This window comes from Haliaeetus albicilla, chromosome 21 (assembly GCF_947461875.1).
Source record: "Haliaeetus albicilla chromosome 21, bHalAlb1.1, whole genome shotgun sequence".
Taxonomy (NCBI): domain Eukaryota; kingdom Metazoa; phylum Chordata; class Aves; order Accipitriformes; family Accipitridae; genus Haliaeetus; species Haliaeetus albicilla.
In genome coordinates this window covers 14,689,499-14,707,063 of record NC_091503.1, presented here as the reverse complement: position 1 = coordinate 14,707,063, position 17,565 = coordinate 14,689,499, and the positions used below count along the sequence as shown (strand labels likewise).

Here is a 17,565-nt window from a genome sequence, read left to right as displayed (position 1 = left end):
GTGTCAATTACATATGATATGCAGTGGTTTTCCAGCTTTTTTTGGATTTTCATCTTGTTTTCTTTCTTCTCCCAACAGAAATCATGCGATCAAATGGATTTTGTTTAGCCAACACTGAAACAATAGTCATTGACCACAGTATACCCAATGGAAAAGAGAAGCACCTGGACGTAGATTCAGCAGAACACTTGTAAGTGGCATGTGTGAATGAGTAATGCTGTCAGCTTTGGATAAACTGTAGCTTTCCTGCCCCCCCTAGCAAAATGTTATCCTCTGTCTAGGAGCAAGACTAGTACAGCTGTCATTCTGACTTGTTAAGGATTACTGGGCCTGATTGCTAATGCTTCACAGCTCTTCCTATTAAAATGGATAAAATGGCTGTCGGTGAGAATGATTGACCCCAAGGAGCTTAGTGCTCTGTGGAAGAAAAAAAGCTGTGGTTGTCATGGGGGTCCTGCCAGGTGAGAATAGAAGAGTTTCTTCTTTCTCTCATGACTGTGATGAGAGCTGGTTTGAGCCCAAATTTGGAAACTCAAACATCCTTACAAATGGAATATCCTACTATAAATGGTATGTTTTATTTCGGAAGCAAAACACCACCCTCGGAGGGGAACACACCCCTGAACGTAATCGAAGGAAGCTCAGCAGCTGCTTAGGTGCTGTGGCATGCTGGGTCTTGGTGAAGCACGTGCATTTCATTAGGGGAGAGGGAAGTTAGGCTAGTCTAATTTGTAAATTCTGCCTCCTAATGCATGTAGGTATTCTGGGGTCAGAGACCTGTAACCAGGAGGCCTTTCACGTATGTCTTAAGTCAGCGACTGTATTGACAGATGGGTGTTGATGGAAATCTGCTCCTACAGATTTCTGTCATGGCAAGTGATTGATATTTCAATGAGCTTCAGGTAGTGAAGCACTTAAATGTTTTTAATGAGAAACATTGACCCAGTTTTTCATTAGAGCAGTCAAAATGATGGAAACAGAATACTAAAAGCATTATGGAGACTTTATCTTTGAATGCAGTACTCTGTCTTCCCACATTTGAAATGTGGTTATTGCCAGTCTGTGGAAAGGTTTAGAGCTTGACAAGATTTTGTCAGGGGCTGGAGTGTATCTCTGGCTCCAGGCTAATTTCTATTAACTTACCGCTTAGTGTTTTGAACCTTGACCTTGCTAACAGCATTTAAGCTTGTAAGCTTGTATTAATGAGACTGAAGCAACACACTGGAGGTGATTCTGTAAGGCCAATGTCTGGAAATTAAAGTTGTCATAGTTCATAGTAGATCACTCTTTAGTACTGAGAGTGACAAATCAATAGGAGCAAATTACTAAAAAAGCCTTTTCCTGCATTATTGATAATTTGAAAAAAACTGATAAAAAAAAATATTAAAATCTAACTTCAATTTTAAAAATGTACTGGAGCCCAAGCAAAACTTACTGGTCTGGGATCAGAAACTGCCACCATCTAACTGTCATCCCATTGAAGTCAGAGACTGTTAAGGCCAGAAAATACAAATATGATAAAAACTGTATGGTAGGCATGGTTTCCCAGAAACTGTGGTGGAAGAAATAAATCTAGGATAACAGCCTGCTGTGCATTTGTATTTTAACTTCCATGAAGAAAGTTAAACGAAGAGTCAAGAAGTTAATAAATTTCAAATGTCTGTTTTACATGGTACCCTAAATTTGCCCATCCTGTGGCTGTATTTTATAGCTGAGAGGTAACAGCTAGGAGATAATGGCACTTGTGTAGCACAGCTGTTTTGTAAAAATTGATCTTTTTTTAAAAGCATTTCTATACTTTTGCTTTAAATGTAGGTTAGTAGCCCAGAAAGGATGCTTTAAAATCTTTCAAAATGCTATGCAGTTCCTTTTTGGTCTCTGTAAAATTGGATTAATGGGATTGGTCTTTTCTATTCTGAAATCAGAGTTAATTCCTTGTGGACTTGTATATCCTCAGATGGGAACTTTTTTCCTTTCACCAACACTAAACTCTGTATGACTTCTGGATTTTGGCTGCTGATGTAATTGAATCAGACATTTTGTGAAGAAAACTTGTATTTTTTGGATAGAAGCACTTGGAGCTTCAGCAGGTAGCATTCATTCCCCGAGGTCCCACTGCACTGGTTAGCTGTTGTAGCCTGCAGTGCTACCTACCCAGTGGTCCAACAGCTGAAAAGACTCATACTTGTTGCAAAAGAAACTATAGCATTTTTGCAAGTTGGAGTTGCTTACTCTGAAGTATTTGCTTTCTGCTTCCTTCATTTTCTCTCTAATTCGAGCTGGCAGTACACCATACTATTGCAAAATGTGGTGAACCCAGTGTCCTCAGCATCCATGTGGCATAAATAGTCCTTTTATACATGGTTCTTGGAATACTCTGCAGTCCTTTTGAAAGGAAAGATGGTAAAGAAATGCATTCTAGCTTATGCTTTGGTTTTATTACAGAGGTGCCTTCCCCTGCCAGGACTGTTTGCACTTTAGTCTTTTAGGCCAGCAGCAGAAGCTGTGGCATTGGACCTGCTGCCTTTTTGGCAAATTCACTCCAGTACTAGTTGTGCGTTTTCTGGACAGTGCTACCATTGTCACAAGCATCTTGTGGTCCATGGGAGAGACTCTCTACAGGTAGTGATGCAAAAGCAGCACAGAGATGGTAAAATTAGATACAGCATTTTTCCAGGAAAACAAAATCCTACTCTTGACAGGAAAAGAAAATGCTTCCCCTGTGCTTTTTAGTCTTAGATGGGAGGAGATCTGTTCAGGTACTGCTTGTACATAAGGTGATGAGAGGAGCTGGGCTGTTGCCTCACGCCATGTTTACACTGGGGTTACTCCTGTGAGTTAATGAGAAGCATCATAGAATCATTTAGGTTGGAAAAGACCTCTAAGATCATCAAGTCCGACCTAACTGAGTAAACCTAACACTGCCAAGTCCACCACTAAACTATGTCACTAAGCACCACATCTAGACATCTTTTAAATACCGCCAGGGATGGTGACTTAATCACTTTTCCGGGCAGCCTGTTCTAGTGCTTGGCACCTTTTCCATGAAGAAATTTTTCCTAATATCCAATCTAAACTGTCTCATATTCAGCTGGCAGTTGACCAGCACCCCCAGGTCTTTTTCCACCAGGCAGCTTTCCAGCCACTCTTCCCCAAGCCTGTAGCGTTGCATGGGGTTGCTGTGACCCAAGTGCAGGACCCAGCACTTGACCTTGTTGAACCTCATACAATTGGCCTCAGCCCATCGATCCAGCCTGTCCAGATCCCTCTGTAGAGCCTTCCTACCCTCCAGCAGATCAACCCTCCCTCCCAACTTGGTGTCATCCACAAACTTGCTGAAGGTGCACTTGATCTCATCCAGATCATTGATAAAGATATTAAACAGAACTGGCCCCCATACTGAGCCCCAGGGAACATGACTTGTGACTGGTCACCAACTGGATTTAACTCCATTCACCACCACTCTTTGGGCCCAGCCATCCAGACAGTTTTTTACCTAGCGAAGAGTATGCCTGTCCAAGGCATCAGCTTCTATGTACCTTGTTTCCCTCTTCTTCTGGCGAATGTGAGCAGAAACTCTAATGGGTTAACAGAGGTTAAAATGATAAAGGAGGTTGTCTTACAGCACAAGAAGTAGGCCCTCGTGAAGGATGGTGTGTCTGTCAAGGTACTTTGAGGGAAAAATAACAAGGGCGGCAGTTTGGGCATTTAGGAATCTGCATGTCCATAGTAGTTTGCAGCGTTTATTTTGGAAAAAAGACCTGTTGGTAACAGCACAAAAGCATTTTGACTGTTGGGTGTCCTGTACAGCTGCTAGCTGTGGTAAACAGTCCTGGTTTATTGGGTTTGGTTTCGTATGAGCACTCTAGAGCAGTGCCTTGCAGACTTCTGTGCCCATACTTCCTTTTTAGTGGCAAGGAAAGCTTTCTGTGTAACCACAGCATGTGAATGCCACTGCTTTGTACCTCACATACTGCTTGTAGTACCCTATCAGTGAGGCTGAAGAACCACAAAATCTGTGGGGCCTTCCAGTTGTAAAAATCTAGTTTTATACAATTGACAAGAGAAGGAGAGCAGAATCTGAATAGCCTTCTTGACTCCTCTTCTGCTTCATTCTGTCTGTCCCACTGGTATTTCATAATCTGTTGTTTCTGGATCACTAGCAGTCTGTAAGACAGCACAATGTGATCTGCGAAGTGTTTGCAAGATACCAAGTCAACTCCCTTCTGCACATGTTCCCACACATGCAGGCAAGCAAACAGCCTGGAGGGAGTAGAGGAATGAGGGTAATAAACATTCAAATTTCAGTCTCATTTCTGTTTCATTGTAAGTAAAGAGCATAGCAACAGCACTGCAGGAGAAAACCCATGAGTTTCTGCTCAAAAAATGTTGTGGTCCTCAGTTAAAAAAGAGGTGAGAAGGACCAGGTAGGAGTGTGGAAAAGACAGAGCTGTGTCCATACGTTGCAGGATGTATAGACCATGCTATCCAATAATCTGTGATGCTTCTAAAGAAAGTTTTAGGGAGAGATGGGAGTGGGAGATTTATCTGCTTGTTTACCCTACCACGCTTATTCAGGTACTCTGAAATACCTGACTCTTAGGGCTCTCTAGGGTGAGGTTAGAGGGATGTCTGCAGTTGCCTCACTTAACTAAAGGAGTCTAAGTAGTTCATGTGTAGGTGAGATGCAGTTTTAAACCAAATTATTTTCTAGCTTCATCTGTTTATCTGCTATTCAGAGAGCTGAACTATGCCAGCCTAAAAAGCTGATAAAGACGCATCCTATAGTCAAGAGCTAGGTTAGGATTTCTTTTTCCATCTTGTGCAATTTTTCAGTTTCTATTTCATTTTTTTCTCACTCTATCAGAATTAATGCAAGTTCTTTCAAAATTTTAAAGAAACAGTGTGAGAAAAAGAAACTTGATAGTTCTTCAAGTCCCTTGCTTGAACTGAAATGACATTTAATCCTTGGCCTGCAGTGACTGCCTTTAACTGCTAGGCTGTCTGGAAAGAAGTAAAATGTTTTCTTACAGCAGAAATTCAAGCCTCCTTGGAACAAGAATATGTGTAACTGAAGAAAGTGTAGATTTTAACAAGTTGATGCCTTCTCGTTGAGAGTAGGCGTGAGACAGCAGGTAGTTCTTGCAAAAGCTCAGGTTGTAACACAGGAGTTAGAAGTGGGAAGGAAAATACCAAAACAAATGAAACTAAATTTAGGAATCTCTTTATATTCAGATATTCTCTTCTTGTCAAAACCTAAATCTTGTGCCGTGGGAGGACTCCAGAGAAAGGACACTGTAGTCATTGTTTTCTATTTCTGTTGGACGTTTGGCCTCATACAAAAGGCAAACCCGGAGAAGGTACCTGTGAAGTGAAAGGGTGAGAGTCCAAGTTCAGACGGGAAACAAAGGCAGTTTCCTTTCCACTTTTGTGTAGGAACTGAGGCATTTCGTGTTGTTGCCACATGCTGTGAGAACAAAATGGAAGGATGTGGACCTCAGCTGCAGGATTCACTCTTCCAGAGCTCACTTGCTGCTTCCTTCCTTCCTCACTAGCAGCTTTGAAAGTCAGCGGTAACGATGATTTGCTTGCACTCACGATGGTTCTCATTGGCCTGTGGTTTATTCATATACACATGGGTGTGGGGAGGAGGACGTGTGGATGGGATCAGCTCTGAGTACTTTCTGTGAAGATTTTCCATACCCCAGTGAAAGCTCTACTAGACTCATAAAAATCTCTTTGTAGAGGTATCCAGAACTGCCTGACAAGAAAGGCTGTGTCCCACCAAATCATTCATTTGTTAGTAGGAGGGGAGGCCTGGGGCCTGAAAAAAAAAAACCAAAAAAAATGTTTTTCATCCAGCTCATCTTAAATGCAGTGTGGTAGCCAGGTGTCTTGAGATATGAAGTTCAGGTATTATAATGACAAGTGCTGTGAAGAGACACTGTCATACTGGAGAGGAGTCATGAAAGTCCCTTTTACTGATGACTGCTATCTAAAGAAATGAGAACTTGCTCTCCTAGTATGCTGCACAGCTGTGTTTTAGCAGTTCTAAAAGGGAATAGCCATCCAGGTGTACTGAAAGCAGAATCTTCAGCCCATTCATTTCCATTGGTTATAAAGAAACAGGCTTTCTGTTTATTTAAGGACATGGAGAGCAACGGTTTCCATTTACTCTCAACTCTGTCTAGGAAGCGTTGAATCTTGGTTTATGAAAGTGACAGTAGATGCCATTACTGGTGTCTCCAGTAGGTTATGCTAGCATAATGATACATAGGCTGATGTCAGAGAAACTATAGCTTCATGATTCATAGTTGATCTGCATGGACATTCCTTGACAACTTCTAGTATGAATTCAAATTTCAGGCTGCCAAGAGAGGGAGAGAGGTACTGACACTTTGGAAAAAGAGTTGGGACTCTAGATCTTTGTCTTGCAAACTGAGCTTCACAAAGCTAAGCTGCAAACCAGCATTAGAAACGGTTCTAATGCAACACTGCTCTGGTGTGAAGCAAGTCCACATATTACATTTACTCAGAACTTCAACTTGCAGTACTAGTGGAAGCATTCTTGCCTGCAGCCCTTTTTCCAAGTAATCCCCTCACATCTTTTCTCAAAATTTACAGGGGTCAGTCTTTAGATATCCTAGCCTTCTTTCTCTTCCTCAGTACTTTTCTTCCAATTCCTTTGACTTTGATTTCCTAAATGAACATTAATGACATTAATGACTTAATGCTTTTTGGTGTTTTTTGTTTTTTTATTTCTCCTTAGGTTCGAAAGTGTTAGTGACTTTACCTCAGAGCTAGAAGACAGTGATGATCCAACAGCTTATGTCACCAATTTGACATACTACCACCTGGTCCCATTTGAGACTGATATTCTGGACTGAGGCTGCTCAGTGATGCAGTCGGCCAGCATCCAGCCGACCTCTTCGTCCATAGGCTCTGCTATCTCCGGCGTTGCATCTCTGTGAATAAGGCTGTGTGGGCAAGACCAACAGCAGAGAAGTTGCAGCAAGTATACCACAAAGCTGGTTTTGTAGTCTGGCCTTCCGCTGGGTGTTATGGAGACATCTTGTAAGGAGGTGACTGCTTTGCTGTTGACAACAAATTCATTTTCTGTGAAAGCAAGGCAGCAGAGGCCTCTTGGGGCTCAAGGAAATCTCTGCTATGTCTGTGGGAATTGCCACTCTGACGCAGCCATCGGAAACTTGTGCTGTAGCCCATGCTCTTTGGCTTGCAGTGCAAGCTGAGGCTTCCTCTTTTAGGATACCACCAGAAACTTCCCCAGATGGTGTGACCACACTTTTTATGCCATGTAAGTGAGAAGGTGAGCAAACCAGCTGAATTTTGTCGGTTCCCTCTGCAGTTGCTTAATGGAGGTCTTGTGAGTCACTTTTTGCTCAGCTACCGGATGACTGGTGCCTTACACGAGATGTCAGAAATACCACTGAGTGCCTCCAGGAAACAAAACACATGAGCTGATGGCTTTACTTCTTTTAATCATGAGTTTTCACATAATCACTGAAGAGGCGACTACTCTTTCCTGTAATAGTAAAGCAGACAGCGGCTGGCATTGCAACGGATTGTGCATGATGTTTGGGTACCCATGTGATTTCAGAGATCTGGAAAGCTCGCGGGAAAGCTGAGCTGCCCTGCTAAGAAGGGTCAAGGCTATGGCAGGGACTTGGATATGATTTTTTTTTCACGTGGACCAGCAAATGTGAATGGTGCTTACAGTTGTTTACATCAGAGAGATAATTCCCTATGCATATTTCTCTCCAGAGGATGGGGAGGAAGACAATGAGATTTATGTTCTGTTTGGACTGAAAAAGAATGATAAGCTACAGTGTGTCTACAGTGGTAGGAAAAACACTCTCTCTACTGCCAGCCTGGCTCAAGGAGTCTGTCTAGCTTTCCAAGATCTGCCTGCAGGGCCAGGTGCAGGCCTCGTTGTCATGAAATGCCATGGATTTCGGTGGAGGTAGGATAGTGGGAGCAAGAGTGGGATTGGACCATGCAGCCTCTTGACCACTGAGAAGTGCAACATTAAAATCTCCTCGGGCTCTCTCTCTTGCAGAGTGCTCAACACTAGCCAATGTGACCTTGCATTGAGCTTTTTGCGATCTGTTTGCAAACATGAATTTGAAGGGATCGAAATGGGAAGGAATGCATTTTGGACTTGTTTCTTGGTAAAGGGGCTTGCTTGGTCCTGAAGAAGTTGATACAACTCCCTTCTGCAGACTTTTCATTTCTATCTACAGAATAACAGTCAAACGGAATTTGCTAATGTAAATAATAAATTATTGAGAATCCTAATTCTTTTACACAGTATGTTTTTAAAATATATTTTAATTAAATAAAATATAACTCACCTTCAGTACACTTCTGCAGCTTAAAAAAGTGGCTTTTTTTTTTTTTTTTCATTTGAGGATTCTTTCCCAGCCATGTAAAATCCTCTTTCTTTTTCTATTAGTTTTGGAAATATGCTGAGTTTTGGCAAGTCTGTCTGTGCTCCATGTGTTGCCCATACTGTAGATATGGTGTATACCATGTGAAACCTCTCTGCCTAACTGTTGATCTTGTGTCTAGGTGTATGCGGTTTAATGCCACTAAGTTTGGTGGAGGAATTCTGCATTTTCAAGACAGTAACTGAAATCAAATCTGGCAGTTATTGTTTTGAAGATAAAGCAGCTTCTGGAATAGAAAGGAACATGTTCTCACTCACACAAAGGCTTTCTGAGCAGCCTCTTGAATTAGAATTGGGAAGGTTTTTTGTTTGTTTATTTGCTTTACTTTTTGATTAGTTTTAACTCTTCAGTCAGTGCTTTTAGTTAACCTTGATGAGGTAGAAATAACATCTAGTAAACACGTGCATTGGACTGGGAATTGGAACATTTGATTTCAGTTCCGGGCTCTGCTGTCAGCCTACCATGTTACTTTGGGTAATTCTACTTCATCTCCCTATCCCTGATTTTTCCTTGAGTAATATTTTGAAAAGCACCGAGTGTCACTGGCTTTTGATGCATTATTGTCCCTGATTCATTTGAATTTTCCTATGAATTTTTAACCACATGATAACTACTTATCTTTTTTAAAGCACTTTAAAATACATGGATTAAAAAAACTAAATAGAGATTGCTAATTTTTAAAATGTACAACCACATTCTTCATATGAAAACCAGCTAAGCTGCATGCACAGGAAGGGGGAGTCTAATGCATAGAAACTAATCTACAAACAGAAGTTGCACCCATTTTACTTGGACTTTTAAAAAGCCATTTTGATTAAGTATTTTCCAGACATGATGTCATACGATTTATTTCTCTTAGCTGAAATATGTTTATTTGATAAATCAAAGGAATGCAAATGACTATGTGTATTACTTTGTCCATAGAGTCAATTTAAAAACCATTCTTTGGTTAAATCACTGCAACTTTCTTATGTGGATCAGGTCTCTAGAACTGTGAGAGGTTCAGAGTATGAATTATGCATATGGTCAATTCATATGTACAGATACCTTACTGTTGATCAAAAAAAAAAAAAATCTTAGTTTGAACACATGATTGAAAAAGAATATAGAAAGGTTTCTTTTTTTTTCTTTTTCTTTTCAACCAACTTTAGTTAGACTAGTAACATCCTGCAAGAAGATAGTCTAAACTCATTGTCCAGATATCATTCCATTAAATTTTGTCTTTTGATATAGCAGAATGGTCAACTTTTCCAACTGTGCTTCAGTTTCCATTCTGTTTGGTAGAATGTCATGGCAATGTTATAAAGACAGCAATGCTTACAACAGCACATGGGTTAGTAATTCCAAATGCTTTAGGTGTGAATGGGATGTTGGATCCAGAGGATAGGCCTGTAGTGTAGCAGTTTAAATGTAGGTAGTTATGAAAAACCTGCAGTCAGAAGAGAATGTTTTGCCATTGAGGCAGAATAAGGCCTTGATATAAAGCTTATGGTTAAAAATGTGATTGGTTAAGCCAGTGCTGAGGAGTAAAGATATTCCTCAGTCAATATAGTGTGATAAAGGGCTAACAGGTATGAGGTGAAAATGTATGCACAACTACAAATGGATGTGAGTTGTAAATAGTGTACTAAGATGTAACCCTATTACTCATTAAAGATAAAATAGCCCTAAGCTTATGTGTTAGTGATGAGAAAGTGGACCTGGCCCTCCTGGAGAGTTTTTTGGGGAGCAGGGAGCCTGTACGAGCAGTTCTCCCTCTGCTGAGAAAAGGAATGCTCCAGCTGAAATGTTCACCCTTGCCATGTACTGGTAGTGTCTCTCTTCTGTTCTGGGCCAGCGGTTCTCCAGCTCACATTTTATAATACTCTGAATTACTCTGTGGGGCTGGACTGGCACGCGGTTCACCCACCATGCCAGAGGGCACAAGAGCACTGCAGAGCAGACATGTACCTTCTGCTGTGTCCTGCCAGCCCTTCACCAAGGGTTGGGCCACTCTTTTTGGCTTCCCGGTAATGCCCTTGGCATTGCACAGGAGTAACAGGAGACCTGGACCTGCCTCAGCTGAAGCATCGAGTGCTCAGAAGCAAGTAAAAGATGGCAAAGCAGAACCCCAAGTGCTCAGTCTGTAGGTCAAATGTGTTTCTTCTTTTGGAGTGACTCTCTTCCAAAAAAGCCTTTCAAACATCTGTTGAGGGGTAGAGGGGTTTCATGCATTTTTTCCTTCCACAGAGCCCTTTTGGGAAATTTTTAAGCCAGGGGATTTGTGTCACAACGGAGCCCCTGACAGAAGAAAATTATTTTTCAACAAAGCGAATACCTAAAACCACATCTTAGCTACTTCCTCTTCTTTCACCTTGGCAACTGCAAAAAAATGCTCCTATCTTCTTGTAGCTGCTTCTGTGTTGGGGCGATAAAAAAAAAAAGGTCTGGACAAATAGGGATTCCTCCTGAAAACTCTCTGCTTCAGGGATTTGCCTTAATTTTTGTCCATGGTTGGTTGTCACTGGGCTGCCGGCACTCCTTTGTGGATCCCATCTGTTGGAAAAAGCGTGTGTCTACAGAGATCCTTGGCTGGGGTGCCGGGCACAAACCGATGCACAGGCAGGGGCAGGGGGTCCTGGAACACAGGCAGGCTCTCCCCTCCCCTGTTTCACGGTAGCTGGTGGGGACGGGGCCATTTCCATCAGTCAGTCCTGCTGAAAAGGAATAAGAGTGTCTGTTTATGCAGGGCTTGTAGCTGTGGTGGTGGACAGTTAATGAGCATCTGTCTGTTTGGGGATGCTCTGCCCGTTTATATCATTGTATATAAACTATCCTCTTGACGTACAGAGGGCATAAACACACGGGCAAAAGCTATTGGCAAAGCACAGTCCCAGTGTTGCTGCTCAGCAGCTGCCGTGTTAACTGGAAAGAAACATCTCAACAAGCAGGCTGAGTGTGTGGGGCTTCCCTCCCTGGGCTTGCCGGGGCCGTGGCGGCTGCCACAGCTGCCTTGTGCCCGGTTTTTGCCGGTGCCCCAGCGTCCTGGCTCCAGGGAAGGGCATGTGGGGCCCGAACTAATGCCGGGCTCGGTGCCTGAGGGAGGACCTCGTGCCTAGCCTGGCGAGGTTTGCACAGAAAGGGTCTCTGCGGCTGCTGCCAGCAAAACAATTTATAAATCAATCAGGGATCAAACATCCCTTGCGGTCCTTTGCTTACGGGCTTAACATACACTATGGTAACTGTTTTTCCCTCTCATTATCTGGGCATGTTCGGTTTTCTTCTGAACTGAGGGCGGCACTGGGGGCACCGGGGCAGCCCCAGGTACCGGGCATCTCCCTGGGGATGGGCCAGGACGTGGGTCTGCTATGGGGAGCTGGAGACCGGCCCTGCTGTGGTGTCACTGGGCCAGGGGCTGATGGCCGTGGGGGGCTGACATGGGCTGTGGGCAGGTGGGCGAAGACCAGGGGCAGGCAGGGACAGCCAGGCCTGTGGGTGCCCTTGGGGCCCAGATGCTGGATGCTCAGGATTTTTGTCTTGAGTGTTTTGGAGGTACATTTCTTTTTGCCGCAGTTAAACAGGTACCCTGATATTCTGGGGACATGAAACATGATGCAGTTCTCGCATGCAAAAAACACCCCAGACAAACAACCACCAGTCTTTCATCATTTAAGAAAAATGTAGCTGAAATAAAATTCCATCTCAGATTTCTAAACAAGACATCTCCCCTGTGAACACACTGTAGCTGGTAAAATCCCCCATGCCCAGGTCTGCAGAACCCTGCGAAAAATACCTCAGGGGATGTCAAATGCTGCCATCCATCTCGGTGGTGCATTTCTTCAGGAACCTAACAATGAACGTGTAGTTTTCAGCATTATTCATTAAATAACCTACTATGATTCTAACAGAAATGAGCGGCACAAGGATTTTATCCCCAAACCCCTTTCTGCAACGCAAAGCCAATTCCTATGTAAGCTGTGTTGTTAAAAAGCTGGGGTTTATTTTTTCTGCAACTTTGTCTTCTGCCTTTAACACACTGCATGGGGATTGTGTGTACCAGTCCTTGCTATTAGCTGCATGAGCGGAATAGAGTTGAAGTATGCTGGTATCTAGTGAAGGAGCAAGCGGTATGTGTCTCTTGGGAGGAATAGCGATGACAAAATCATTTTTTTTTTATTTTTCAAGTCATGAAATATGCTGGCATTCTAACATTGCCAAATCTTAAGAGAGTTAGGGAAGAGAAAGTGTATCACACTGTGCCATGTCTTGTCCACCAGTCTTTTTGTTATTTTTTTGTTATAGCAAATACTTTTTCTTTAAAAAAAAAATACATAAATGTTTTCTAATTGCTTCCTATAATAATGTCCATTCCTGTTCCTGTCAGCTATCTCTGAACTCCCTTCCCCACACATACACAAATTATTCAGGCTATTTTACTAGTCAGCTTTCATCAATGTAATTGCTTTCTTATGGAAATACTCACACCCTGAAGTGCAGTTCCCAAGTTTTATAGCACACAGAGCATTCCCATTTTCAGCATTGTCAGGTAATTTCTTCTTGCTCTAAAACCATTCTCGTTATAATTAACATTGCTAGTCATACATACACTGGGGGATTTATGTAAGGGAAAAATACCAAGGTAGTATTATACATAATATATCTAGATTTAATAAACAGGGAATTTACATTCACCTTAAAGTCCATAGCAGCAGTGAAGATGTAGAAATTGCTTGGGGTTTCCCAATCCCTGTTATCATGTCTGTGTTTCTTACAGTTAATGTATATAAACCCACCATGCTCTGGTGAGAGAGAGAACAGCTTGAACTTTCATATCACAGAAGGGGAGATGGGACACCAAGAGGTGACTGAGACAGAATTTTGCAGTGCTTAGGTTTTTGTCCTAGCAGGACATCTAGCAGATGGGTGCCTTGCACCATAGGATGGGAGTTGCTACAGAGGTTTAGGTGGTTGTTCTTCACTTCAAAGGCTGCTATTAAGGGAACGTGCTCAGGTAAGGATTTAGAGGAAAGCTCCTTATTCTCTAAAGATGCCTTGTCAAACCTTGCATAGTAGTAAAATTCGTTTTCTGCTGTCTGATGAGGCTACCTACATGTCTGAACTGAAGAGCTGGCTGGTTCCAGATCCGCTCTCAGCTGCATGAGGGCCTGCTACTGCCAGAAAGGACTGGATTAGACCCCAGCCCCATCCCGGGCTGCAGAGATGCCTTCAACACCCATCTTCTAGTCCTCAAATTCTGCTAAACAATTTTCAGAAACTTTTAGGTAGAAATGACAGCTGATATACTGGCAAAAAGAAAACTCAAATGTGAACACTGAATCTTGATTAAAAGCATCCCAGCTCCGTGTGTGTTTCTTTCAAGTGAACTTCAAAAAATAGAGGAGTCTTCTCTCAAATTGTTTATAGCATATGTTGGAGCTCCATGTAAGACCTTGCATGTCCCTCTGGTACAGCTATTTCTGACACAACCTGGCAAAAATAAATACTTGGCCCCAGGTGCAGCATGTGTGTTTATAAGGTCTGTGAGCCACTGGGCTTCCTTCGGCTCCCCTGGCATCTCCCAGGAGGCTCTCAACTCCACGGAGGCACTGGCCCTCTATACAAAGCTCTGTGCCGTAACCTTAAGATGCCTCCAGCATTCTGCGGGGGTTCCAAGCAGCTTTAGTAATTTCCATTTTGGTAAGTTAGCTTCGTTTAGCATTGCAGTTTAGTTTGGAAACCATCTGCAAGTAATCACAACCTCTTGTTTAGCTGCATCACCTTGTACCGGGCAGGCTGGAGATAGAAATAATTACATGTACCAGAAGCCAACTTTGTTATGTAAAATGAAAAAAAAACCATCAGCAGCACCACCAGCAAAACAACCATTGTTCATTATTTTCCCTTGTAGCTGTTAAAATTAAGTTGAACAGAATCCATGACTTCTGAATGAACATACGCGCTTTTCAAAACAGAAATTTCCCAAATTTTGCCAAGTTTCCTTTTGTCTCATGGGAGCTGGCTTCAGCGGTCGAGCGCAGTGATACCACATGCTGCATTCAGCTGTCTTGAAGTGACCTTCAGATAGAAAAGCAAGCAGTGGGTGTATGTGTAAGGGGGAGCAGGAGGCACAGGGATGACTTGGAGGGAGAGGGATGGAGAAATAAGGGAAGGATTGTAGTGCAAACAGAGGAGATCTCCAGGGATAGTTTCAGTTTTGAAGCTGCAATAAGTCATCTTTGTCAGAGTGAGGGTGGGCTTGTGTGCTCTTGTACTGGCAGTGTCTGGGCACCGAATCACGCTGTTCCTCACCCATTACCCTGCAAGGAACAGTATGAGTCCTGATTGTTTTTGTTGAAAGGAAGAGATAGTTGTGTCTGATCAGGAGCCCTTGTATAAAATGAGCATGCTGAACTTTTTGGAAACAAACATTTTTCAGTGACAAAATTTATTGTGATTCTCCCTTTAAAGCACCACACAGCTAATGTAAAGGGTTTAGCAATTCAGCTTCTGTTTCAATTAGTCCCCCATGCATCTTACGCTGCATGCTCCATTTCCATATTTTAGGACTAAAAATGTGCATGGCTGCAGGTGTGAGGGCACTAACAAGCTTTAATTGCCCTGACCATCCTCACCTGGGAGCCCACCCACACCCTCTCACCAGCCACTCTACTTCAGCTCAGCCCAGAGCCTGTAGTCCTCTCCTAAGATGGGCTACAAGAGTGGTTGCCCTTAGTCCTGCTCCTGAGTCATTTGGGGGATTTCCTAGGCTGCCCTCTGACATGACGTGCATGTTGCCTGATGCTCGTGGGATGACTGATGGGACCCATCGCTGTCACCACCCTGCTCTGCTCACAGTGAGTTTCCCTGTTCCACTTATTGTAATAAACCTCATCTTTACAAGCACTTCCTGATACGAGCATGAGCTTTCCTGTTATAAGGGAGCACTTCCCAGAGATATCTAAAGAGACTATGTGCTTGGGAATATATTCTTTGTACAACACATGAGTTAATAGTATAGTTAGCTTGTTATGGAGAGTATAGCTGCTTGATGGCTCAGCTGCTAGAAAACAATAGATGTGACATTGATATTTATGATGAATTAATGATGCTCTGGCTTTTAGAATAAAATGACAAAATCTGTTCACGTGTAACTTCCAGAAAGAATCAATTTATAAGCTTTGATGATTGGGACCTTTGCTTGTGTTTCTCTTCTGATTCCAGCCTGTATTGGTAGAAAGTTTATCAATGGGCAGTTCACTTGAAATGGTTTATTGGCATCTTCTCTCTGTAGACTGAGTAAATATCCAATCCAGCAAACAAGTTGGCATTATAGTAATCACAAATTTGAACCTGTATTGGCCATATATTCTGTGGCTCCAGGAGGTAAATATGATCATTGCAGGAGGAAGAGTGGAGGTGTCCCCTGGCAAGTGGTCCACAAAGGTCAGGGTTTTGATAGGTGGGACATCACTATGGAGTCTGCACAAACACTGCTGGTGCTGGTCGTGTTGAATGTGCAAGCAGTATGCTTTTCAGGAAGAACAATTTTGATCTCCTTTCTACTTAATCACTACTGAAGTGCAGATGGGAAAATATCATAGCACCCTGGGGTTTGGTTGTGAACAGGTTAAGGGGGCTGGGAGTCCCACTCCTCAAGTTGAGGAGACAACAGGGTCATTTAATCAATCTGTACTGAAACATGCAGAACTCAAGTTTCTAAGCTGTAAGAAGACTTGTGATTAAATTTGTCTCCTTTGTGCTTAACAACCTGAGAAATGATGAAGGAGGCAAGCCAGCTGTGGAGGATGGGTGATTAGATACATGACTGAGAGGAGAAAAAGCTGGCTGCTAATGGCTGTAAGCAGATGTTAGTGAAACGGGAGCAAGAATGCCAGTCAAGGGATATAGTAACAGGTACTATAGCAATATATAGTGAACTTCCTGGGCTTTGACTTAAGATGTCGGAAGTATTTACATGGAAAACAGACATTATTTTCCATGGAGCTACAGTGCCAGACAGGATTTTTATGAAGCAAGGAACAGGGCAGAGAAATATATAGCTCAGTGAGAAAGAAGAGAGTTGCAGAGTACTTGCATGGCCATGATAAATAGAAAAGATGGAATTACAACTTTAGGTGGCTCTGAGATTGCAGATCCAGATTCAGGACTTTAGCCTGATCAGGGAGTATCAGGCACTGTAGTGCCTCCTAGAAGAATAGGTTCTTCACCAATAGAGTGCTTCAGGTTAATGAGGGAAGCAGGATGCGATTAGAATTTAATGTGCAAGTTTATTAGGCATCTAAACGGTGATTCATTAAGAGCTGCAAAGGAAGATGGATATCTTTCATATTTTATATGCAGTTAGATGCTCTCACTCGGGAACCCCCCCTAATACATTTAATTAGCCTGAAGAGGGAAAATGTGCTCCCTGTGTATGGTACTGTTATCACTCTGGTTGATGAAGCAGCCTCCAACATAACACCCATCAAATGGGACTCCAGGCTGCTGTGCTAAAAATAGCTGCCTAGTGCTTACAACTGCAGCAGAGGCTATGGTTACAGCCTAGAAACATTGACACCGATAGCACTTATGAATGTTGAATTCTTGCTTAAAGGAGATGTATGCGGCATGCATTTGGAAGTGTTACTCTGAGCAATTGAAAGCTGTAGCGAGCTTTCCAGAGTGTAGGAATAATTTCCCCAGCTGGGAAAAGCCAGCTTCCCATCTGGCTGTTGCCACACTTCAGAAAGTGGTGAAATTGAATTTCTGCTTAGATCAGGACTTGATGTCTCTGCCTCTGCACACTACTGCATGGTATTTAAATAACCAAGCTATTCCCAAATAAGCCACCTCTGAATTAGTGTCAGCAACAGGGCTTGTAGCAAGATCTGCTACTCAGTCACCCAGTGTAGATGCACTGCCTTTCATGCACCACCTTGCAGATTTAAGGTAAGGCTGTTTATCTCTCTCTTTAGATCCAGTGCAACAATTTAAACCTTTGGAACAGCAAGGGCCTGGGAGAAAGGATGTGGCATGCAATGAACTATACTGATTCCTTAAGGCCTTCTCCTTTGACTATGACCTGTTGCCTAAGTTTATGTAGTAAATATTATGACCT

The 17,565-nt window shown here is 42.7% G+C and overlaps 1 protein-coding gene across 2 annotated transcripts in view; it reads left to right on the top strand.

Moving 5' to 3' along the window:
• PXDC1 (PX domain containing 1) overlaps positions 1–8,382 on the top strand; it is a 28,370-nt gene extending 19,988 nt beyond the window's left edge. For both annotated transcript variants that reach the window (XM_069809001.1, XM_069809000.1), the window contains exons 4-5: positions 79–190; positions 6,770–8,382. In XM_069809001.1, the coding sequence (XP_069665102.1) occupies positions 79–190; positions 6,770–6,887 (230 nt within the window). In that variant the 3' untranslated portion in view covers positions 6,888–8,382. The remainder of the gene's footprint in view (positions 1–78; positions 191–6,769) is intronic.
• Positions 8,383–17,565: the final 9,183 nt, after the last annotated feature.